Genomic DNA, 24,587 nt, shown 5'->3' on the forward strand with positions numbered 1-24,587 from the left:
TGGAATAAAAACATATAAACTAAGGTCCTAAGAATACTAGTAGTTTAGAAAAAGAGGAAAGGACATCTTGGAAAAGCCAAAATTTGTACTGATCTTTGACGTTTGGATTGATTTAGATTAACAAAGGGGACAAAGAAAAATAGTTTGGAGGAAGAGAAATAATGAAGAAAGTGTGGGCCAAAAGATAGAGATAGATATGAGAGTATGATTGTGTTGCTTGGGGTAGTGGTACTGGTAGGAGCCCTTCTCTATTCCCCTAGCACCTTTTGCTACCTTACTTTTAGCACTGATTTCATTATAGTATAATTTACATCTCTCTCACCTGCTAAACTGTTGGACTTCTTGAGGGTAGGATTTGTCCATGACTCATTTACCTTTGTAAGCCCTATCCCTCCTACACTGAGGGAGGGGACAGAATTAAGATTTCAGTTCCTACTGTATTCTGGGCTATTTTTCAAGCATTGAAATCTATGTAAATAAGATTGAATTCTTTCCTTCTAAAGCAATAGATGTTGAAGAATTGTGAGAAATGAGACTTGATAAGTAGAATGATACCAGATTAGGAAGGTTAGAAAGTAAGGCATCAAAATTTGAAGTCTGTACAGAATTAATGCTGGTGATCAGTGAGGATTAGTTATACCACTTTTGCAACTTGGACTTAAATCCATAAAGAGCCATTGTACCTTCTAGAGCCAGTAAATAATAAACACAAACTTCTGAGGGATGGGGGGATGCCCAGCACCAATGCACAGAAAATAAAAGCCTATCAGTTTTACCAGATATTTGAGTCCCAATAGACCCTTGCCTAATATGAGTCTATCCTGGGCAAATTACACCATCGCAAGTAACTAATCCCATTTACTGTCTCAGAATCTGATTTAACCGCAGTTTGTTCCCCAAGAGATTGGCCTTCTAGAGTAGAGTAGTCTAACCAGTTTCACCATACCAAATGACAAAAGAAAAAAAGGGTTTCTACCAAAAGTAAAGGCCTTTTTTCTCTCTTCTTCATATATTTAGACTCCTGGGCCTGCCTTTTAAGAACCTACCTTGCTCTATTCTCCATTTCCACTGACTATCTGAGGCAATGTAATTATAGTGCAAAATTTTACACTTAGTTATGAGAACTGGTATTTAGTGTCTACTCTGTGCTAAATACATTACTTATATATTTTTTCATTTAGTGGAGCAATTCTGAGGTTGAAACTGACCCTGTCTTTAAAATTGAGTCAAAGTGACTTATTTTCCAAAGGACACACGGTATCAGAACTGAGACCTAAAGACAGGGCAGCCTGCTCCAAAGTCTGTCTCTGCTGCCCAAAAGTGGCATTTTAGTTCTTTCTATTACTTTAATTCCACTATTCTACAGACTTTCACAGAACATTATTTTACTTTTGATCCCTTTCCTCATCTCTTCCTCCTCTTTAAAGTACCGTGTTTCCCTGAAAATAAGATTGGGTCTTATATTAATTGTTGCTCCAAAAGTCGCATTAGGGCTTATGTTCAGGGGATGTCATCCTGAAACATCATGCTAGGGCTTATTTTCCGGTTGGGTTTTATTTTCGGGAAAACACGGTAGCTGGTGGGCAGTATGAAAAAGCATTATTCTAATTTTTACTTTTTTCTCTTTGGGGCCATATAAACGATTGTTTCTCATCTTTGCTGGAATAAATGGTATTGTACTTGATAGAGTAATTATTTGTATTATTAGGAGACCTCGCACCTCACAGCATGGCATCAGGCTTGGGAATCTCTGGCCCAATGAAGTGCATACTGTACTGTAATATCTCTCTGCTGCTGGCCACTTCTATCTGCAGAATAATTGCCCCAATAAATTTGTGGCAGCCCTATTCAGAAACAGAACATGTGAATGTGTAAATAAATGAACATGGACCGCAGTCAGGTTGTTGTTAGCATCTCAAAAGGAAGCAATAACATTCTGAATTTTTCTGGGACAATAGTTTTCAAACTTGTAATGAATGATAGACTAAATTACTGCTGTTAATAGTAATTATTCTAGAGCAGTCATCCTCAAGCCTTTTTGTCAATTACCCATAGTAATAATACATTTTACATTACAAGCCAATACGTATTTATAAATATGTGGAATAATAGCTGTAGAAAAACAACATTTTCCTTACTACAAGTGATGAATCATATTTTGTATTTTCTTGTTTCATAAAAAAAAAAAATCCTGTTTGGAACCCGTTAAATTTCATCACTCCGTTGAAAAATGCTCTGGTAGAGGATAAATTTGATGTTATCTGTGTAGTTCTACAGAAGCCTCTTTTCTTTTTGCTTATATCTTCTCTTTTGCTTCTCTGTACTTCAGTAGCCTCACCCAAGTCTGTTTCTCTTTCTCTCCTTTGCTCCTTCTTTCATTTGTTTCCCTTTTCACACCATCAAGGTAGAACTATCACTTTCCACTCCACAAATGCAAAACTGTAAAATATTTATGTGGTTACAATTTTGCTTATTTTATTATTATATTTTTTAATTTAGGTGAACTTAACCTCTTGAGTCTTTCAAATTCAAAACAAAACTAAGTTATTTCTAGAGTGGCCTGTGCAATTTTACCTTCCTTGTAAAGCGAATTATTCCTAGTAAGAAGTTTCTCACACTTATAAACTATACCAGCAATATTAAAAATACAATCTTAACACTTTGAAATTAAAGCAGTATACTTAACCATACCTATTTATATTTTCTTTGTTTTATTTTTTTTTCAGGAATAACCTCCTATGTGCCTGAAGCTATACCTATTTATGAATATAACTTTCAGGATAATTAGAAACCACAGAAACCTCTCTCAGTTCTTCTCTATGTATTGAGTCATTTAATCCTATTCATGCTATTACCTCAATATCTCTCACGGATTTTCCTTCATCTCAATTCTCACTACTACCATCTTATTTACACCTTTCCCCTAGATTATTTTTATGAGCTCCAGGTTAATCTTCCGGACTTGCTTAAAACATTCTCCTGTGTTGTGATACTATAAAATAGAAATCCGTCTGCCAGTGACTGCTTACAATGCTTCAGCAGCCTTTAACCACTTGAGGATAGAGTCTAAATTTCTTGGCATGACTTTTTAAGGCTCTTCAGTGGATCTGCATCCATTTTCTCTTTGACAACTATGGTGTTGGGGGTAGGAAAGTGGAGTAAAAGTCTAATAAAAGATAAGCACAGCAGGAAGCACCCTGTCTCCACAATATGTCACGTACTTGAATCCTTTTTCATGCTTCTTTATCTGAAAGTCCCTTTCTTTCCATTCAGTTATCCTTCAAATCACGTCAGGGATGTTTTTCTAGGAATTTGTTCCAGTAGTTCTCTTGACATATGTCTCATTGTATCATGTGTGCTTGTGTGTGATCCTCCTCCTATACTGGGGGGTCCTAGACAGGAAAAAGGCATCTGCATTTGGGTCTCCCTAGTGTCTGGCCAGGAGGATGTTAAGTGTTGAGTATGTGGAGAGCAACTAGACACACATGAGCCTTGTTCTCACAGAGCTGTTAGACCATCAAGGGAGGCAAATAATTAAGCAAGTACAATATGAATAAAATGCAAGATACTAGAGGTGTCCTGGTCAAAGCGACATTTAAGATGAATACTAAAGGATGAGTAGGAATTAGCTGATAAGTGAGGAAAAGTGAGTAGAATTTTGTCCTGGAAGGAATAGCCTATAGGAGGGCCCAACAGGAAGAACATGTCACAGCTGAAATACAGTGACCGATTCTTAGTGTTCAAATGTCAAGAAATGAAGCTGCAGGATGTGCAGAAAGTCATGAAGGGCTTTACAAATAGGATGACCATAGAATTTATCTTCTAAATTACAAAATTTTTGAGATTAAATGGGGCACTAGTAATATTTAATATGACAGGATAAGGGGCATAAACAGACCATCCTAGATGAACTAGAATTCATGGTGAGTTTGAACCTTTGTGCTAAGGGCATATAAGGATTCACTGAAGAAGTTTTAAGTAGCGAGAGAATATGATCAGATTTACATTAAAATTTACATTTTAAAAATTGACATTTTAAAAATTATTGTAGTTTTTTGTCTGTTTAAAAAACTGTAAAAGAGAGAATATGATCAGATTTACATTTTAAAAATTATTGTAGTTCCAGTGTGGAGAATAAATTGGCAAGGAGTTATTGTGAGAATTCAATCAAAAGGACGTGGTGACTTCAAACAGAAGTGGGAGTGGATTTGAGAGAGATTTAGAAAGTGTAGATTGATTAACCAGTTGGGAGTACGGCCAGAAGTAGGAGTTAAGAATGATAACCTGATTTCTCTCTTATTTCAAAGAGGAGTGTTACAATTCTCAGATGCAAAGGGGCAGGATTGGGAAGGAGTGCTGGTCATGAAGTCAAATTTAGACATGGTGAGTTGGAAACACCTTTGAAATAATGAAAATAAAACATTCCAGTAGACAGATGAGTCTGAAGAGGTATGAATTGGGGAATGAGCTGTGCATATGTATGTGTCTTCCGTTTTCATTATTATTTTCCTATTCTTTAAACTGTACACTTCTGATTGTTTCTAGGGTTTATGTTGGGGAGGAAAAAACATGTTTTACTAAGACTTCAAAGAATGGTGTATATAAAATGTTTAGTTGACTTTTCCTTTTTCTTGGCTATTAAGTAATCCTGAGCCAATAAGCAGTTGTAAAGCTATAGGATAGGTTTAATAAAACCCATTTATTAAATGAATAGATGGTGGGATTATGGCTGCTTATTATATTTTATTCTATGCACTTTTCTATGTTTTTGTCTGTTTTAAAAAATGGAATGATGTTTGGCCATTTGTTTTGAGTGATCTTATAGACAAGGTTTTCATTTGTTGGGCCTATGCTATTGGCTTTAAGAACTTTATATCTCATTTAATCCTCACAGTAACCTCATGCGTGGGTAGTATTCTCATTTTACAGATATGGTTACACTCAAAGCAGTTAAAGAAATTTTCTACAGTTAACACAGAAAGTGGCAGAACAGTATTTAAACCCAGGTTGGTCTAACTCAGATCTCCATAGCTTAAACTTTGGACCCTGTGTTATCTTCAGAGACTATAAAAAAAGACTCCAACTGCCCTCAAACTGTTCTCCTTTTACATTGGCAGTAAGACAAACATACACATGCTTGACAGTAGAATTTAAACATTATCTTGTATTGGTATAACACTTTTAAAAATTTTTAAATGCTTGGTATATGTCATCAGATTCTCTCTAGGTAACAAAGTTTGAATGACAGCACTCCCTAACAATTGAGGTATAGGGGATTAAAGAACCAAATGAGGAATCTACTGGGGTGTACTGGGTTCTGAGTCCTTGTATACTACTATGTCCTTGGAGGACCTGAGCTGATGTTCACCAGCTGCTAAAGCTGGTGTTACGTAATGTTTAGAGAAGTAGATATGCAGAGAATATGTTATAATGTTTAAGCTGTGTTTGCCTTATAATAGAGAACTTCCCGTACTGGATCTTGGATTGATGAAGTCAGAGATCGGGACTTCCTTGCCAGCAGGTAAAATGTGACATTTTCAGAATATGCAATATAATAGTATCTTTTTATATCTCCATTTAGGTGTCGTGAAAACGAATTCATTAAAATAGGAAGCTTTTCATTTTAGAGTCTGTTAACCGTATGTTTTATAGTTTGTCAGTTCTTCTCAGTTTTAATTGGTGGGAAGATCAGGTTTTTACTTGATCATTAAATAAGTAATTTTGTTAGGCTTTATCTACAAAAGATAAATAATTGACTTTAGCAATTTTGTATTTTTATTTTGAAGTTGAAATATATATTTAAGCTTTATCACATTTTAAATATGAGTCCTTTTTAAAACATTTTTATAATTAACAGCTTTTCATAGATTTCAATACCTGGATCATTACAGGAAATAACTTAATACGAAAGTTAATTTTACTTTGACTTTAAAGTTTTAAAAATATATTGAAAATAGCTAGACATGCATCCAAATTGGAAAGGAAGAAGTAAAACTGTCATTGTTGCAGGTGACATAATACTATACATAGAGAACCCTAAAGATTCCACCAAAAAAACTACTAGAACTGATAAATCAATTCAGTAAAGTAGCAGGATACAAATTTAATATTCAGAAATCAGTTGCGTTTTTATACACCAATAACAAACTATCAGAAAGAGAAATTCAGAAAATAATCCCATGTACAATTGCATCAAAAAATAAAATACCAAGGAATAAATTTAACCAAAAAGGTAAAAGACCTATACATGGAAAAGTGTAAGAAATTGAAGATGATACAAATGAAAGCATGTAATATGCTCATGGGCAGGAATAATTAACATTGCTTTGGGTAGGTAGTATGGACATTTTAACAATCTGTAGAATCAGTGCAATTCCTATCAAAATACCAATAGCATTTTTCACAGAATTAGAACAAATAATCCTAAAATTTATATGGAACCACAGAAGACCCTGAACAGCCAAAGCAATCTTGAGAAAGAAGAACAAAATTGGAGGTATCAGACTGTACTACAAGGCCATAGTAATCAAAACAGCATAGTACTGGATAAAAAAAGACACATAGATCAGTGGAACAGAATAGAAAGCCTAGAAATAAACCCACATCTATATGGTCAATTAATCCATGACAGAGGAGGCAAAAACATACAATGGGGTAAAGACTGTCTCTTCAATTAATGGTGTTGGCAAAACTGGACAGACACAAAAGAATGAAATTGCATCACTTTCTTACCATATATAAGAGTAAACTCAAAATGGATTAAAAGATTTAAATGTAAACCATAAAACTCCTAGAATAAAACATAGGCAGCAAACTCTTTGACATTACCCTTAGTAATATTTTTTGGATATGTCTCCTTGGGCAAGGAATATGAAAGAAAAAATGAACAAATGGGACTACACCAAACTAAAAAGGTTTTGCACAGTGAAGAAAACTATCAACAAATGAAAAGACAACCTACTAAATGGGAGAAGATATTTACTACTGATACGTCTGATGAGGAGTTACGTGCAAAATATATAATGAACTCATACAAGTTAACACCAAAAAAACAAACAATCCAATTAAAAAATGGGCAGAGGACCTGAATAGACATTTCTCCTAAGAGGATGTATAGATGGCCAATAGACAAGAAAAGATGCTCAACATCACTGATCATCAGAGAAATGCAGATTAAAACCTCGCACCTGTCAGAATAGCTATCATCAATAAATCAACAAACAACACGTGTTTGTGAGGATGTGAAGAAAAGAAAACTCTTGAGCTCTGTTGGTAGGATTATAAATTGGTGCAGCCAATATGGAAAACAGTATGGGGTCCTCAAAAAATTAAAGATAGAACTGCCTTATGACCTAGCATTCCCGCTTGCGGGTATTTATCCGAAGTAATCGAAAACACTAATTTGAAAAGACATGTGCACCCCAATGTTCATTGCAGCATTATTTGAAGTAGCCAAGATATGAAAGCAACCTTAGTGCCCATCAGTAGACAATTGGATTAAAAAGATGTGGTACATACATACAATGGAATATTACTTGGCCATAAAAAAGAATGAAATTTCGCCATTTTGGACAACATGGATATACCTAGAGGGTATTATGCTAAGTAAAATAACAGACAGAGGAAGATAAATACCATATTATTTCACTTATGTGGCATCTAAAAAACATAATAAACAAAACAAACTCATAGATACAGAAAACAGTTTGATGGTTGGCAGATGAGAGGGTTTGGGGGAATGGGTAAAAAGAGGGAAGAGATTAATATGTACAAATTGTCAGTTATAAAAACAGCCATGGGGATATAAAATATAGCGTAGGGAATATAGTCAATAATATTTTAATAACTATGTTGTCAGATGCATATTAGACTAATGGGGTGATCTATTTGTACATTATAGAAAATAATCACTATGTTGTACACCTGAAACTAATACAGTATTGTATGTCAACTGTAATTGGAAATGAATACAGCATAGGGAATATAGTCAATAATATTGTAATAACAATAACTGTAATTGGAAATTTTTTTTAAAAAGAAAAGAACTGGACTTGATCAAGAAACATTCTTAAATTTATCTTGATGTCTCTATTTGTCTTACTGCAAGTTCTTTTTATATACAATGGATTGGAGTTATTTGACAAGAAGGAATAATCGTATAATTTGCTGAAAACTGTACTTCATGTTTGTCACATTTTCCTCTAACTCGTTTTTAGAATAATGTTTGAATGACTTGATTATTTTGTTATTTGTAGTTTCTACAGTTGAATATTATTTCTTTGCAGCAAATGAGATAAAACATGATTTTAAAGGTGCTAACATTTCCTTAGAAGTTGCTAATGAGACCTCTCAAAATGAAAAACTGGGAGACCTCAGTGAACACATAAGAAGTTCAGACTTGGATGAAAAGGTACTAGGGAATCTTTTTCATTTTCTTATTTTTTGGTCTAAAGAATAGTAATACAGAAATTCATCTTAGCAGTGTTGTCAGATGACAAGTGTAACTCCTTTTTATTGAGTAAAAAAGTCACATTCTTCAGGCCATGGAATATATTGCTTGATGTTTTGCATAAGCACAGTTATAGGGTTTTAGGAACTTTAGAGAGTAAATAAGTTGACTTGTGGGACACGTGACTAACCTAGCACTCTTCTGTTTTATGAGTATATGGTTTTCTGTGAATTTTTAGAAATGCTTCCTTATTGATTTTATATTTATGTATATATTATGTCTATGTATGTATACAAGTATATGTATATGTGAATACATATGATGTATGTATATATGTAGTACTCATATATACATATATATGTATAAAAACATAATATATATTATTCTATCTTTTCCAGAGACCTCGTTTTTTTCTTCTATGTATTAGTTCTACTCAAAATTCATATGCAACAATTTTTAGGTTTACCATGGTAGTAGTTGCTTAATGATTGTAGTTTTGAGCTCCAGATAGTTAAAATGCTAGTGTCCTTTATATTTTTAACTTTTTATTTTGAAATAATTATAGATGCACAGGAAGTTGCAAAAAGTAGTATCATGATAATAAGATATGAAGTGGTTATCTCTGACTGCTCAAGTGATGGGTGATTTGGGGGTGGTTTCTTGTGCCTGTTTTTTCAAAAGTTTAATATTTGAGCATGTATAACTTTCTTATAGTAATTAGGAAATCACAGTTCCCAAAACACTAATTGTGCAATGTTTTAAGTATAGCAATGTTTTAAATAACCATAAATATTTCTAATAAAAAAGAAATATATGTTCATAAATACCACCTAAAAATAAAAATTAAAGCTTTTTTTCTTAATGAAAACAAGTATAACTTTAATTGTTCATAATGATTTGAAATGTTGGCTTGTATAATTAAAGGTGATATCAAAAGCTGAGCAAATATATTGATTTATATTAGTTTTCTCTTAAGCAACAGTGGAAATTTTTAAGTCCATATTTATTCAGTATTTTAAATCATGCTGGTGGATGGGGGGAGGGGGGTTCACGGTGTGAGGGATGTAAAAAAAAAAAAAATCATGCAAAGTAGAATTGTGTTCCGGGTTGACCACAAACCAGTGGTTTAATTAACATTTATTACATTCTAATAAATCTGGTAAGCCTCATAGCCTCATATACAAATATAGTCACCTGTACTTTTTAACTATATCTTCACAGTGTAAATTTTCAGACAAAGTGACTGTTAACGAAGAAAACGAAAATATTCATGAAGTTTGCAAAAGGTCTGTAACATAATTTTTAATTATGTAACTTTAAAACAGTTATTCATGTAATTTGTATCATGAGTGTGCTTTTCATTCTCTGCTGTATGTGCTTGAGTACTATGCCATAAGCCATCCATGGGTATTAATTAATGTGTCAGGTATACCTAGATGTCAGGAATATTGTAAGTTACCTAAAAGCTATCACTAAAGTTTTTGAGTCATTAACATATTCTTTTTGGTTGCTTCTTGGATTTGAGGATCCAGTTTTTTCCATAGGTTTGGGGTGTTCTCGTCAGCTATTTGTTTGGATAAGCTCTCTGTTCCCTTCTCCCTCTCTTCTCCTTCTGGTATACCCATTATCCTTATATTGCTCTTTCTGATGGAGTCAGATAGTTCTTTCATTTTACACTTGAAACCTATATAATTTTATTAACCAGTGTCACCTCAATAAATTTAATGAAAAATAAAATAAAATAAAAAATAATGCTTGCAGATGGGACTTATCAACAACCATCAAAAATATTTTTTGAGGAAGGAATAAGGAATAATGATAAAAGAAAAAAGAATGTGTACGTGACTTTTATGAAGGTAAGAGTGACTGACGTCAGATGAACGCTGCAGTTGGCAGGTATTTTATGTGACTGCAGTGATTAGTACTGAAAGTTACAGTACGCTTCCCAGAACATGTACAAATACCAAATGTAGAGTTGGAAGACACCTTGGAGATCATCTGAGCCATTTTGCTGTTGTGGCAAAGCACACTCAGATCAGGTGACAAATGTGTTCAAGTCCTTTTCTAAAAGTGTGATCCTTGGAGCAGCAGCACCATGTGGGAACTTGTCAGAAATGCAAATTATTAGGTCCCACCCCCCAGCCTAAGAAATAAACTCTGGAGGTGGGGCCCATGGATTTGTGTTTCAACAAGGCCACCAGCTGATCTGGATACACATTTGGGAACCATTGTATTAAGGAAAAGCCTAGGTAAGAATTAGATTGGCACAGGAGCCCAGTATGATTCCTGACCATTTGGAGATCTTAAAAGTGACAGGATTAACTTTCTTTTCTGTTAAAAGCATTTGCTTACAAACTAAATACTGTCATTGCAGCCTGCTGAGTTTTATCATCAACTTGTCTCTGCCATAATGACCAGGAATATGACATTGGGCAGGTCACTACATTACCCTGGGCGTCAGTCATCCAATCAAAACCAAAAGAATTTTGCTAGAGAATCTCTTCCATCTATAAAATTCCATTAATTCCCATTTCATTGTTTTATGTGACCACTTTTATTTGAAGTGGGGGTTATGTTGATTGCACATATCAATGATGTCCCAAGTTGGGAAGAGAAGTAAGTATTTTTATTTTGTGTATAGTTTTTAAACTCCATCAGTGCTACTAAGTTTCAGTTGTTAGAAGCGTGAGCCCCTCTTTTGACTATTTTTATTCTCTATCCTGGGGAACCCCAGCTGGAAAAGCTTATTAGAATTGTTTTTAAGGTAAAATATTATAGTATATCTGAGTGGTCTTTCTCCTAAAAAGTAAATTCATTTTTATCTGTCAATTCTGAGATACTTCCTACCTTCCCCCTTGCTTAAGTTATTTTTCTAGATAAGTGACCTCCAGATTAAGCTTTACTAAAATTGGTTATATAGGCTCTCATATATTAGAATATAGTTAAAGCTGTTTAAATCAACAACTGAGAACGATACAATTTTTATAGCTTCTTTCCAAAGGAAGCTCTCAAGTACGTGTATAAGTTATATGTACTTGTCTTGAAGATTAATTTATAATTCATTCAGTTTTTTGCATTTACAATAGAACAATTGAATGGTCTTTTCTGGATTAGAACGCTAGCCCAGTTCCTCCTCGGACGTTTGGTCTGGCATGATCAAAAATACTTTGCTCTAGTTTTAACACGACCGCCTCACTCTTATCCCTACCACAGTCATTTAACAAGCTTTGGCTTTCTAGTTAAGAAGGCAGAAACAACCTGTTGAAAATACTGACCAATCATAGTATCATAATAGCATACAGCACGAGATACAGCATATACGTAGCATTAGGTTGTGTTTCCGCTTAATTTGATTCTCATTACTTTAATGTTTTTGGAATAAATTTAAATTCTGATTTTGCTTTTTCTGCTCACACAGCAAAGATTCTAAAAGTGCAGAGAATATGGTTCGTGAATATCAATTAACAGTGCTGGGCCCCAAACCTCTGTGCTTATCAGTGCCACCTTTGAATCTAAATACGTATCAAGAAGACACATTACTGAAGCCGTGGACAAATGGTACCATGTTCTTACTAAGTTCTGTTGGCTTTTGATAAGATAGAAATTATATAGGAAAGTTTTTCCACCAAAATCAAAGAAAAGGTTTTAAAAAATTGAAACAAGCATAGAATATGGTTAAATTCAAAGGTTTGTGTACCTTTACTTAGTTGCGTGGGGCAGGATCTCAGGGAGACATGAGGGTGGGTGAGTGGTGTCACCAGGTTACTGCAGATTCACATTTGCCACCCACCTATACGCCATGGGAGGAGGGCTTAACTTAGGGACAATGGCAGCTGTCCCTCCAGCCTTCACCCTCAAGCCACACAATTTAGTTTCTCCCTGTATGTCTCTGGCACCTTTCAAGCTGCTGTCCCTTCATCAGAGTTTAGGGTGAGTACCTGTGAGTAAGTCTGTGCAGAGGCCATTTAAGAGAATGCCTGGGTTTCCAGCATCCTTCCATCTCCCCCAGATGGATGGAATCCTAGCTGATTTTTCACAGCGAGATGTTATGGGGGCTCCTCTTCACAGCACTGGTGCTCCAGGCTAGGAAGCCTGGTATGGAACTGGGACCCCTCACTCTTTGGTGGGACCTCTGCAGCTGAGATATCCCTCCCAATGCTCAACTGCCACATGTGGGTGTGGGACCAGCCCATTTTGCATCTCCACCCTTCCTACCTGTCTCAACATGGCTTCTTCTGTATATCCTTAGTTATATAATTTCTGTTCAGCTAGTTTTCAAATGGTTCTTCAGGTTGATTATTCTATAATTTAGTTGTAATTTTTATGTGGTCATGGGAAGATGTAAGCACAATGTTAACCTACTACGCCATCTTGACCAGAATCTGGTCAATAAAAAAAAATTATTATTTTATCTTTAGGAAAAAATGTTTAAATGTCCTAATCCCCATTTTAAAAGGCCAACATTAAGGGACATGATGCCAGTTGTATTCATCAACTCAGGCTGCCATAACAAAATACGACAGACTAGGTGGCTTAAACAATAGAAATTTATTTCTCATTGTTCTGGAGGTTACAAGTCCAAGATTAAGGTTATAGTAGGGTTCAGTTTCTGCCTCTCTTCTAGGCTTACAGATCCCTGCCTTCTTGCTAAGTCCTCATATGGCCTTTCCTTGGTGCATGTGTGTGGAGAGAGAGAGCAAGCTCACTGGTGTCTCTCCTTATAAGGATACTAATTCTATCAAATCAGGGCCTTACACTTATGATCCCATTTGACTTTAATGCTTCCATTAAAACCCCTATCTCCAAATAAAGTCACATTGGGGGTGAAGGCTTGAACATATGAATTTGATGGGGGACACAGTTCAGTCCGTAGCACCCAGGTTTCACAGTAGTTTTCTTCCCTTAGAAAGGTATGGTATTTGTCTGTTTAACTTAGAAACAGTGAATTGAATGTGATATTCAATGCTGCTGTATACGACTTTTAATAAAGTATATTCAGCTTATGATGAATTTAAAATTTTAAATGTAGGTCTAGAAACACTTAAGGAGCACCTAAGAGGTAAATCATTCTATATTTCACAGGAACACCCCCATGGCAGCACAGCCTGTGAATTGAGCATGAAAAGTCCCAAGTGAAACTTGAAAATATAGTAGTGGTCATCTGTTTCATTGTTATGAAGGGCATAACTTGTAACCTATTGGTGTGTAATGTCATTCTTAATCATTTCTAGATTTCAGATTTCTAGGAAAACATTCTCTCCCAAAGTTGCAGAATCCTGAAACTTGTGAAAATTTTAAAAGGGAAAAAAATATAGGGGTAAGTCCCCCATTTTAAAATATATTAATCTTATAAAGCACATACTTTGGGCCTTTCTGGTTGTAGTTCCTTGAGTCGTTTTTTTAAGCAGTTCTAGACATCATACGGATTTTGGATTCAGGTTGGTGGTAATAGGCATAAAATGAATAATTCAGAGGATATTTACAAATAATGTAAGAGATTGAAAGCAGAGGGGGGGTTGGATATTCATAACAGAAAATACAGAATGAATATTTCCTGTGATAAAAGAAACAGCTAGTGATATACAGCAGTTTATAGGAAAATTCTGTTGTAAAAGGTTTTGATTCTGTCAGTTGCCTATTTCTGTTAATCAAAAAAAAATACCTAAGGAAAATTTTGATTCTAATAAGTGCATTTTAAATATGATACATATTATAATAGAATTAACTTTTTATGAAAGCAAAAGGGGCAGGTACATGAGAAGGAAGAGGGAATGTATAAGCTTTAAAAAAGATAGAAAGTAAAACAATAACAACTTTGATGGTATATTTTGCACTAAAGGAAATTGCAAAAATTCAGACAACTCACTTTAAATGATTTTTTTTCATTATTTTTAAAAATATAAACTGTTTGAAGCTTTATTATTTTTAATCAAGTCAGCAAGCAATTTATCTTGATACTGTTTGGGGTATATATTTCTAGTTGCTTCAAATGCTTTATCACTTGATTACAATAAGTGTTTTATACTTAACAAAAAAAGGGAATTTGTCTAATTTTCTAGGTGTTCCAGAAGCCCCTAGGGTTGATGATACCCCATAGATATTGCAAATTTCATTTTAATACGTTACGTGGCTGTGAGCGACCACAGTGCAAGTTTGCTCATGTGCCTGAGCAAGGGGATGAAAAGGTAAAATATGGAAAGTCTTTGAAGTAGAGATTATTTTAATAATCATCTCAGTCATATGTTGTAATTTAGATTTTCATTGACTCCTAATAGATGAGCTTTGCGTGATTTGGGGCTTTATATAAATGAAATCATACAATCTGTATACTTTTGTTTCTGGCCTCTTTCATTCAATATTTTTGAAAGTCATCTATATTTTTTTACTTAATTGTAAATGTTTCTTTCTCATTGCTCTGTCATATTGAATATTCCATTGTGTGAGTAGATCAAAATATATTTGTTGATAAATATACTTTTGATGGGCATGTGTATAGTTTCTAAGTATGGTAATTATAACAGTGATGCCATCAGTGTTCTGCATGCCTTTGGTGAACATACGTACACATGATGGGTTATACTAAAAACCGAAATTGTTGGGCCACGGGGTCTGCAGAAGTTCAACATCAGTGTATACTGCCAAACATTTCCATCGTGATTTACCAATTATACTCTCACCATCAATGTCTGAGAGTTCTAGTTGTTTCACATCCTCCCCAGCTCTTGGTATGATCAGCCTTTTGGTTGGGGAAGGAGTGATGCCTTCCCTGGTGTTTCATGAAGCTGAGCATCTTTCAAAACCTTTATTGGACATTTGGATATCCCCTGTTTGGAAATAGCTAAATATTTTGTCTATATTCCGGGGGATTGTCTTTTTCTTATCTATCTTGAGACTGCTTTACACATTCTGGATACAAGTTCTTCGTTGGATGTACATATTGCAAACACCTTTTACTACTTTACAAGTTGCCTTTTCACTCCCTTAAAGGTGCCTTTTGAAAAACAGAATTTCTTAAATTTTATATAGTCCAATTTTGTGAATTTTTTTCTTTTACAGTGTTAACTTTTTGCCAAAATCATGAAGATGTTCACTTATTTCTTCCTTTAACAGTTTTATATTTTTTGCATTTAAAACTCGTAGCCATCTAGAATTGATTTTTGTTTATGATATAAGTTCAAGATACATTTTTTTTCCTATGTGGATCTCCAGATTACCCAACACCATTTACTAAAAAGACCATCTTTTCCTCACTGCACTGCAGTGTCACCATGTCATAAATCAGCTGATTGTAAATAAGTGGGACTATTTCTAGTGGGACCATTAGTGGGACTATTAGAACTCTCTGTTCTAATCTTTGAGTTTATTCTTCAGTCAGTAAATGGTTGTTTTTTTAATGACCTAAGTAAGGCTTTTTATTATAGTGTTCAAGGATTTTTCTCCCCTTCCCCAATTACTTGCTAATTTTGACTCTTGTTTCCTTTACTATTTTTTTGACAGACCTTCTCTATATAAGGTTTTTGTAATGAATTCAGTGTGCATTTCAAATCTGCAGGTTAACCTAATGTCAGCTTCTTTATTCCTTTGCTTTAAGTTCATTTTTAAAAAATGGAATAAGTATAAAGATAGAATTGAAATTTGTGTCGTTTTTATGAAATATAAAAAGGTAATTTTACATAATTTTACATTTTTTGTGACTTTTGCAGGTTTGCATGGATGTGTTTAAGAAATACATAAGTATCAATGATGTATGTTTACTACAACGTGCAGGTATGAGACAATGGAATGATTACTATAAATTCTCATTAATGTCAGTGTTTCAAACATTGTGCTATTGTGTCTTATAGTTTGAAAGTAATTCCATACTTTTTTTTTTGTTAAAATTTTATTGGGAAAGGGGAACAGGACTTTATTGGGGAACAGTGTGTACTTTCCAGGACTTTTTTTCCAAGTCAATTTGTTGTCCTTTCAATCTTAGTTGTGGAGGGTGCCGTTCAGCTTCCAGTTGTTGTCCTTTCACTCTTAGTTGTGGAGGCGCTCAGCTCCAGGTCCAGTTGCCATTGCTAGTTGCAGGGGGCGCAGCCCACAATCCCTTATGGGAGTCGAACCAGCAATCTTGTGGTTGAGAGGACACGCTCCAACCAACTGAGCCATACGGGAGCTCAGCGGCAGCTCAGTTCAAGGTGCCATGTTCAATTTTAGTTGCAGGGGGAACTGCCCACCGTCCCTTGCAGGACTCGAGGAATTGAACTGGCAACCTTGTGGGTGAGAGCCCACTGGCCCATGTGGGAATCGAACAGGCAGCCTTCGGAGTTAGGAGCATGGAGCTCTAACCACCTGAGCCACCGGGCCAGACCCCTAATTCCACACTTTTAAATATGAAAACCAAATGCCTTAGAGTAGCTCTGTTGGTCTTAGAAAGGATTTTTTAAAAAGTGTGTCATTTTTAAAAAGTGTGTCATTGGTTAATAAAATTTTAATTAATTTAACACTATAATTCCTTTACATACGAATACGTTTCATGACCTAGAAATTTTATTTACAAGTGTAAGACAGAAAATAGGATATAGTTAATTTGGCTTAAAATCTTTCTGAAGGGACCTTTCAGAAACTGGGTCTTCCCTACTTCTTTATTCTTCTCTTTGTACACTTACCCCTGGTAGCCAGTGCACCATCCCCACTGAATTCTGTGCAGTTCCTTAAGCAGGCCATTCTGTGTTATGGATATAAGTGCCACTGCTGCCACTGTCCTCTCTACCTGGCATGACTTTCTTACATCCCCCTTTTGCATAGCAAAGACCCATTCATCATTCAAGGCTTAGTCGTAGAAACTAGGATCACCTCCTCTATTAGGCCCTTATCTGACTCCACAGCCTCATCCCATTCTCTGCCCCCAGGTCCCCCGACTACATCGTGAGCCCCAAGAGAAAGGACCAGGCTTTATATGTATATATTTGTCTCCCTGACAAAGCCACCAAAGCCACATAGTATGATGGCAATAGAACACTTTAGCATTGTGTACATCTGCTTGAAATCTCATTTGGCTGAAAATGAAATCATTGACAAGTTTATTATTTTGCTGGTGATATCACCTCCCCAAGAATTAGAGGAAGCATCTAGGGAACTGATAGTCTGGACTTCATCTAATTATAACAAGGAAGAAACAGCTAGGTAGAAGTAATAGGAGCCCTTATAGGGGCTACATCTGTCACCTGAGGGGTTCTGGTAGCCAAGGAGGAGAAGCTACATATGGTTAGATGTGGATAAATGTTGTCTTCCAGAAATAATTCCATAACGTGAGATGTGGAGGAAAAGAGGATGACATGGAAAAAAATACAGAACTTTCAAAAATGTAATTCTGATTGTGTAAGCATCCAATATGGTAACAGGACAAATATATCTGAATTTAGTTTTAAAACAGCAAACACAGAAAACAAAAATAAAGACCTGTAATGAAGAATAATGTAGGAAGTTGACAAGAATCTATGGAAATTATGTTTGGTGTGAAAATAGAAACTTAGATCAATGGAACAAAATAGATAGCTCAGCATAGACCCAGTATTATGTATGAAGACCTTTGTGTTTAGAAGACATGAGGTTTGGGAAAGGAAGACTTGTTTAATGAATGCTGTTAGTATAAGTGGATATCAATTTAGGAAACGAAACTCCTGAGTACCACTTGTATAAGGTGTAGCTCTAACTGCTCAGACTCTACGGAGAGACCTCCGGGACCACGTTGGTGTGCAAGGAGAAGTACTGAGTGGGTGGGACTTCCCATCCCCTTATTTCTCTATAGGTCCTCTTTCATCTTTTATATTTAAATTTACACACAAAAAATTCTCTTTCCAGAGCTTTTTCAAATATTTAACTTTTTATTGAGAAATCATTTCAAAATTATAAAAGTTGCAAAAGTAAAAATAATACAAAGAATACCCATATATCCTAACTTTATCATTTGCACTCATTCTCTCTATCCCCTTCTCTCTATCTCCATGTACATGTGTGTGCACGTGGGTATGGTGTGCACGCGCGCGCGCACACACACACACACACACACACACACTCTTTTACCCTGAACCATTCAAAGGTAAATTACATACATCTTGGCCTTGTACCCCTAAATAGTTCAGCGTATTTTTCCTAAAAATGAGATACCCTCTTATATATCCATGGTACATTTATCAACATCAGTAAATCTAACATGAGTATTACACGTTTGTCTAATCTATATTCGTATTTAAATTTTGTCAATTATCCCAATAGCTTTCTTTAAATATCATTTTTCCCTCCAGTTCAGGATCTGGTATTATATGTAGTTGGCATCTCTTTTTACCTTCCTTTAGTCTGGAACATTTCCATAGTCTTTCTTTGACATGTGTGTGTTAAAATATACATAACGTAAAATTTACCATTTTAACCAGTTTTAAGTATACAATTCAGTGGCATTAAATACATTTGCAATATTGTGTGATCATCACCATTATCTGTTTCCAGAACTTTGTCACTATCCCAAACAGAAATTCCATACCCATTAAACAATATCTTGATCTGCTTCTTGTATAGATACTACCAAGTGAAGAGCAGGAAGAATTTATCTGTATGTGCCCAAGAAAGATTGTAGTATATAAAGAAACTAGAATAAAGCTTACTATTGTTATACTGTATTATTAAAGTTGTTAATATTTGTTATAACTTCAACATTAATTTTTCTGTCATACTATTGAATTTTATCAGTAGATACTGACTTTTCCAAGCAACACCAAGTAATCCAGACAGTAATAAGTATTTTGGGAAGAAATAACACAAAAATAAAACCTAAAGTAATTTTTACTAAAGCATTTTCAGCTAAGGTGTATAGATTTTGACCCGGGAAATTTTAGAATGGGGGAAAAATAATCAATGAATGATCCCAATTGAAATAATTGTGGTAAAATTAATAAGGAAAAAAATTGGAAATGGTTTTAAGTGTTGTATAGAAAAATGATTAAGGAGTTGAATTGACATTTAAAAACTACTCTCTTGAAGCAAATTAATCAGCATTGTAATTTTTAGTAAAATGTTCATAATCACAAACTGGAATAAAAAATTATCCCCAGGGTCAACACATTGGTGGGGTTAAAACAACAAGTAGGGGTATGTGTCAAAATTGTCTGTATCCATCCCCAAAATATGCAGTTGCTCATACATAACCAGGCCACTGTCTAAAGTATCCCTGGGAGTGTGGCTCCCTGGGAATTCATGTTGAGGCCATGATATATGAGGCAATTTAGACCGATTTTTGATGGAGAGCACATGAGTTAGCTCCCAATCTAGTGCCTTACATGCCTGGTTGACTTCAAATGTTACTGCCACTAACTTTTGCTTTAAATTATTTTCATCAACTATTTCTGATACCGGAAATGTACCTTTCAAGAAAATGAATTTATATGACTCTATCTTTAAATATAGAAAAATTGTCTAATTTAGAAAAAATGAATATCTTAAAACTAGTAAATGTATATGTTTTTTCACTTTCAGTAAGCATGTTTATGGAGTACTACAGAAGATTTTCTCCAGGTATACACTTTGATTTACAAGTGCTAAATGACCTTCTAAATTCTTTACTCAAACATTGTTTGTTGAAAGAAGTATTTCAGGTAGTGAAACTCAGCATAGTGGTTAAAATGCTGGTAAGTATCCTGAAAATACATATTTTTAATATTTTAAGTTAATTTCTCTGTTAGATTTCCTGTTTGTATAATTTAGCAGTTAAGTTTCCATGTTTGTTGACTACTTCCTAGAGAAAACTTGTGTTTTTCAGCATAAACAAATTTGAGAAACTTAAGGTGTACTGAAAGAAGACAAGACATGAAAGTGAGTGTAATTTTTTTGTTTTTTCCAGCCTGCTCTGAAAATATTACTAGAAATATTTGAGCATGTGGCAACTATGAAATTAAGGAATGCTGTACCTACCTTAATTGATATCTTTTGCAAGGTATGGTTTTATTTTATCTCTTTTACTCTCTAATAGCGAATAACCAATGAAAAGAAAATAACGATTTAGAAAGAGATAATGATTTTCAAGAAAATAATAATTTCCACTTATTCTCTTCATCTGCCTTTTATTCACATTCTTGATGCCAAAGAATTCTATTTTCAGAAATGTTCTTTTTCTCTTGAAATAGGGTCCTGTGACTGACAGGCCTTCCCCTTAAATGAATAGTTTCAAGCACTCCAGGAGACTTCTTTCTGATTTGTGAACTATCCTCATATCTACATCTTAAGAATGATTAAAGAAAATTCTTCTCTTACAAAAGATTTAAGTTCATCTATAATAAAAATAAATATATAAATCAATATATAAATAGAAAACCAAAACAAAGAAAGTAGATAGAAAAATGGTGGCGAGGAATTAATTTTATATTTGGCATTAAACAAAAACAACTTCTTATGGCTCTCTAAAAACATATTAAAATTTTTACTTTTGTTGACTACTTCCTAGTATTTGGTACTTCCTAGCCATCCATTTCAGAATAGGCCTAACAGCAAGAAACCACCCCCATCCCCCGCCTTTTTCTTTAGGAAGCAGTGTTGGAACTCCTCTAGCAGATGAACAAATATTTCAGTCACTATCTCTAGAGTGACTCTAGAGTGACATTAAAGAACTTGACAGAATTATCTGCCTGGAAATTTTTTGAATCAGAAATCACTGATCACCCATGGTCGTTGTAGAACCCTCAGTTCGCTCCTTCTCAGGAAGTTTACAATCAGGGATAAGGTATAGACCAGTGCTGTACTAAAGGATGTAATGAGTACTGAACGAAAGGTAAAGTGATAAAATGGTTGAGATAACTTGGAGAACAGGAAGAATATTCAAGTTTCGAGCGCAAATGATTCATTTTTGCTTTAAATTTTTTAAGTAGGGTATCTTACCGTGGTTCTCAAATATTTGGAGAAAATATGCTTTCAATTTTTTAAAGGAATTTTAATTATACTTGTCTTTGTTTCACTTTCTCCATCGGTCTCTTTGTTTCATACACACTGGTTTTCAACTCATTGTTATTTTTATAAGAATGACTACTTTTTTTCTCTTCTACAGCTTATTGAAGCTGGGATGGTGCTTGACCCAGAACACTTTAACTATATTGTGAAGCTCTTATACCAAGTAGAGGCTTCCAAACAAGAAATAACTGCAGTTCTGGAAATGAAATCCAGGTAGGAAAAACCATTATAATTAAGATGTGTGTGTGTGTGTACTTATAAAGGATGAAAGTAAATCGCTTACACTGTTCACATGTCCAAACATCTGGATAGTTGCCCACTGTAATCCTTCTCCCATCTCTTGACTGTGTCTTAGTCACATTGTTGTTAGTCAAGCTGCCACTAGCCAACCGTCCCAGCCAGCCTCATCACATCTTTCTCTGTTCCTGATCTCATCTCAGTGCCTGGCACATCAAATGTAAAAGGAATCTCTTATCCTCTGTTTCACAACTTGATTCCACTCAGTGCACTCTCTTACATATATATAAATTACCTTAATTCTTTTTTTGTTTCATTCTCTTGTCATATTAGCTAAATAAATATTTTAATGTCTCTTCTTCATTCTCTCTCTTGCTTGTTTACTTTCTCTATTCAGCTTATCGTTCTCCAAAGGCCTTTTTTTAGAAACCTGTGATAATTATAGGAGTAATACCATAATATACCTGTATCGAGTAAAAGAAGAGCCATGAGTTTAAATTAAAAAAAAAGTAATTATTCCGTATGTAGAGAAAAGTCTACAAATCATAAGTATTTAAATGAACCATAACTTTTTAATGAAATCATATTTGATAAAGTGCAAATGAGGTCAACCACCAAAGCCCTTGAGAGTGAATGCCTAGAATTCTCCTTCCAATAGCTTCCACAGCTGCTGTTATCTCATCATCCTCTAACACAGAGGTTTCCAAACTTTCTTGGTCTACAGTGTCCATAGGCCAAAAGAAATAGGTTAATAGTCTTATTTATTAAATAGTTAGATCCAAACAAGTTAATAGTTGTAGTTTAACAGTGTCTGACAGAAAGAAGCCTCTTGAAATTTTCAAATAACCTCTGGGTTTGCCCTAGTGCCCTGGATGCCATAGAGATCAAGAGCTGGAATTTAGTGTTTTTTCTCTTTTTATTCACAATTATTTGAAGCTTTGGTATCCTCTGTCTTCAAATTAGACAGAAGGTCTGGTTTCATGCGGAATTTGCTTTTTCCTTTTGTTGCCTATGGTTTGGAGGGGAAATAGTGTGAGGTAGGTATCTATGCAGTTTCCTTTTTTTTTTTTAGCTCTAAAGAACTTTTATAGTATATTACTGCATTCTTTTTCCTCCAGTCTCTTAGGTATTAACTGTAAACTAAATGAATTAGGAGCGATAGTGACTTTTTAGAGGGTGAACTTAATCAACTCCTTTCTATTGTTAAAGGTTACAAGTGAGGCAATTTAAAAAGAACTGGACCTGTGATTTAGAGTTAGCCTTGAATGAAATAGAGGTATGACATTTTTTAAATAAATTGCTGGGATCTTTAAAAACCAATAACGATAAAAAACTTTGAATAGTAATCCCATATTAGGAAAAGTTTTAGAAATGTGGCTGTTATACAGAGAAAGTGCTCAGGGAAAAGATGTTTAATTTTTTTGATACTTTGAAATATAAACATAATTTTTAGGATTGTGGACTATTCTAAAAATAATTCTAGGAATAATTATTTCAAAATTAACTTATGTTACGGTATAATAATCTACAGCTAAGCCTTTAATTCTTGTCGCTGGGCAGACTCAGTGCACGAGAAAGTTGGCTTACTTGTCATGATCCATGGATGGCTGCAGCATGTGAAATGACGGGAAAACCAAGGTCAGCGTGCCTTTGCCACGCATTTAGAGTATAAGGAATACGTGGACTTTCTGGATGATTTTACTTTTTAATTTAAGCTCATTTTCGTACTCATCTAGTGATTGTGAGTCTAGTCTTAGTATTTATATCCTGGAAACAGTTTTTTTGTTGGCTGGTTGGTTGGTTGGTTGGTTGGTTGGTTTTCTACTATAAACTATTTCTTAGTTTATAGTAGAAAATAAGGAAAGATAGTAAGTTTACTGAAATTTACTTTGTAGCGCCTTTTGTAGAAGAAATTCCATAAATATCTATCTTCACTGTCTAGTTCAGGTTTGGGAGTGACATCATTAAGTGTAGTAGAAACTAGATAATTAAAACAAATGACCGTTGCCATCGATAACCTATAAAGGCTGTGCTACAGTCAGAAAAGTCAATTGTACAACAGCATGTTATTGATGTTGTAACACTTGTCAGTAAATTTATAAGATTTGCAGAGATTGTCTTCTTAATTTCTGTATATCTAATGCCTGCATATATGCCTACCCCATAATATGTTCGCATAAATGACAGCTTTCTTTCTTTTTTGTTTTGTTTTTAATAATTCTGATAGCATTGTAAAGAAAAAGGTGACTGGACCAAACTGGGAAATTTATACATTAACGTGAAAATGGGCTGTGAAAAATTTGCAGATTTCCAGAGATTTTGTGCTTCTATTGCTGAAACACTAACAAAAGACTATAAAGAAGAGAGACCAGGTGTTCCATTTTGTGAATTTGCTGAAACAGGTAAAATGTCCCTGTTTTGGTCTGAGTCTTGTGTGTTAGTGTGGCGCAATGTTCTTATTAGGAATGTAAAGTTCTTAATATTTTCCATTTTGGGGATAAGTTAATATTGCATGTTTCAGATACTTCTTCTCTTTATAAATTTTTCCACCTATTTATTGTTAAGTTAATGATATAGGGTCAAAATTTGGTGTTTTAATATCAGATGTTTCATGTTCTTATTTTTCTTTTCATTCATAGTAGTAAAACTATTGCTAGCAAATTACATTGGAGCACCTGAATTTTTGAATCATTAAATTGTTACTATCTTCACTATTACAAGTTAACAAAATTCATATATTTTTGAGACTTTTTTTTTTCTCATGAGCTCTTCGTTGCTATATTCTTTATCAGGTGTCGGCAAACTTTTCATGTAAAGAACCAGATAGGAACTATTTCAGGCTTTGCACACACCACATATGATCTGTGGCACATAGTTTTGTTTTGTTTTCTTTTCAAACCCTTTAAAAAAAACAAAGAAAAAT

General features: G+C 34.5%; 1 protein-coding gene across 1 annotated transcript in view; it reads left to right on the top strand.

Annotated features, from left to right (window-relative positions):
• The window catches only part of TOPAZ1 (testis and ovary specific TOPAZ 1), a gene marked incomplete at both ends in the record, with an annotated part of 43,438 nt that overhangs the window by 6,692 nt on the left and 12,159 nt on the right, over positions 1-24,587 (top strand). The window contains 12 exons of the mRNA XM_081071961.1: positions 5,460-5,521; positions 8,286-8,410; positions 9,671-9,735; positions 11,868-12,007; positions 13,681-13,766; positions 14,509-14,634; positions 16,153-16,216; positions 19,964-20,115; positions 20,328-20,420; positions 21,525-21,640; positions 22,874-22,940; positions 23,892-24,066. Of these exons, the coding sequence (XP_080928087.1) occupies positions 5,460-5,521; positions 8,286-8,410; positions 9,671-9,735; positions 11,868-12,007; positions 13,681-13,766; positions 14,509-14,634; positions 16,153-16,216; positions 19,964-20,115; positions 20,328-20,420; positions 21,525-21,640; positions 22,874-22,940; positions 23,892-24,066 (1,271 nt within the window). The remainder of the gene's footprint in view (positions 1-5,459; positions 5,522-8,285; positions 8,411-9,670; positions 9,736-11,867; positions 12,008-13,680; positions 13,767-14,508; positions 14,635-16,152; positions 16,217-19,963; positions 20,116-20,327; positions 20,421-21,524; positions 21,641-22,873; positions 22,941-23,891; positions 24,067-24,587) is intronic.

The sequence above is a fragment of the Rhinolophus hipposideros genome (assembly GCF_964194185.1).
Source record: "Rhinolophus hipposideros genome assembly, chromosome: 14".
NCBI lineage: Eukaryota > Metazoa > Chordata > Mammalia > Chiroptera > Rhinolophidae > Rhinolophus > Rhinolophus hipposideros.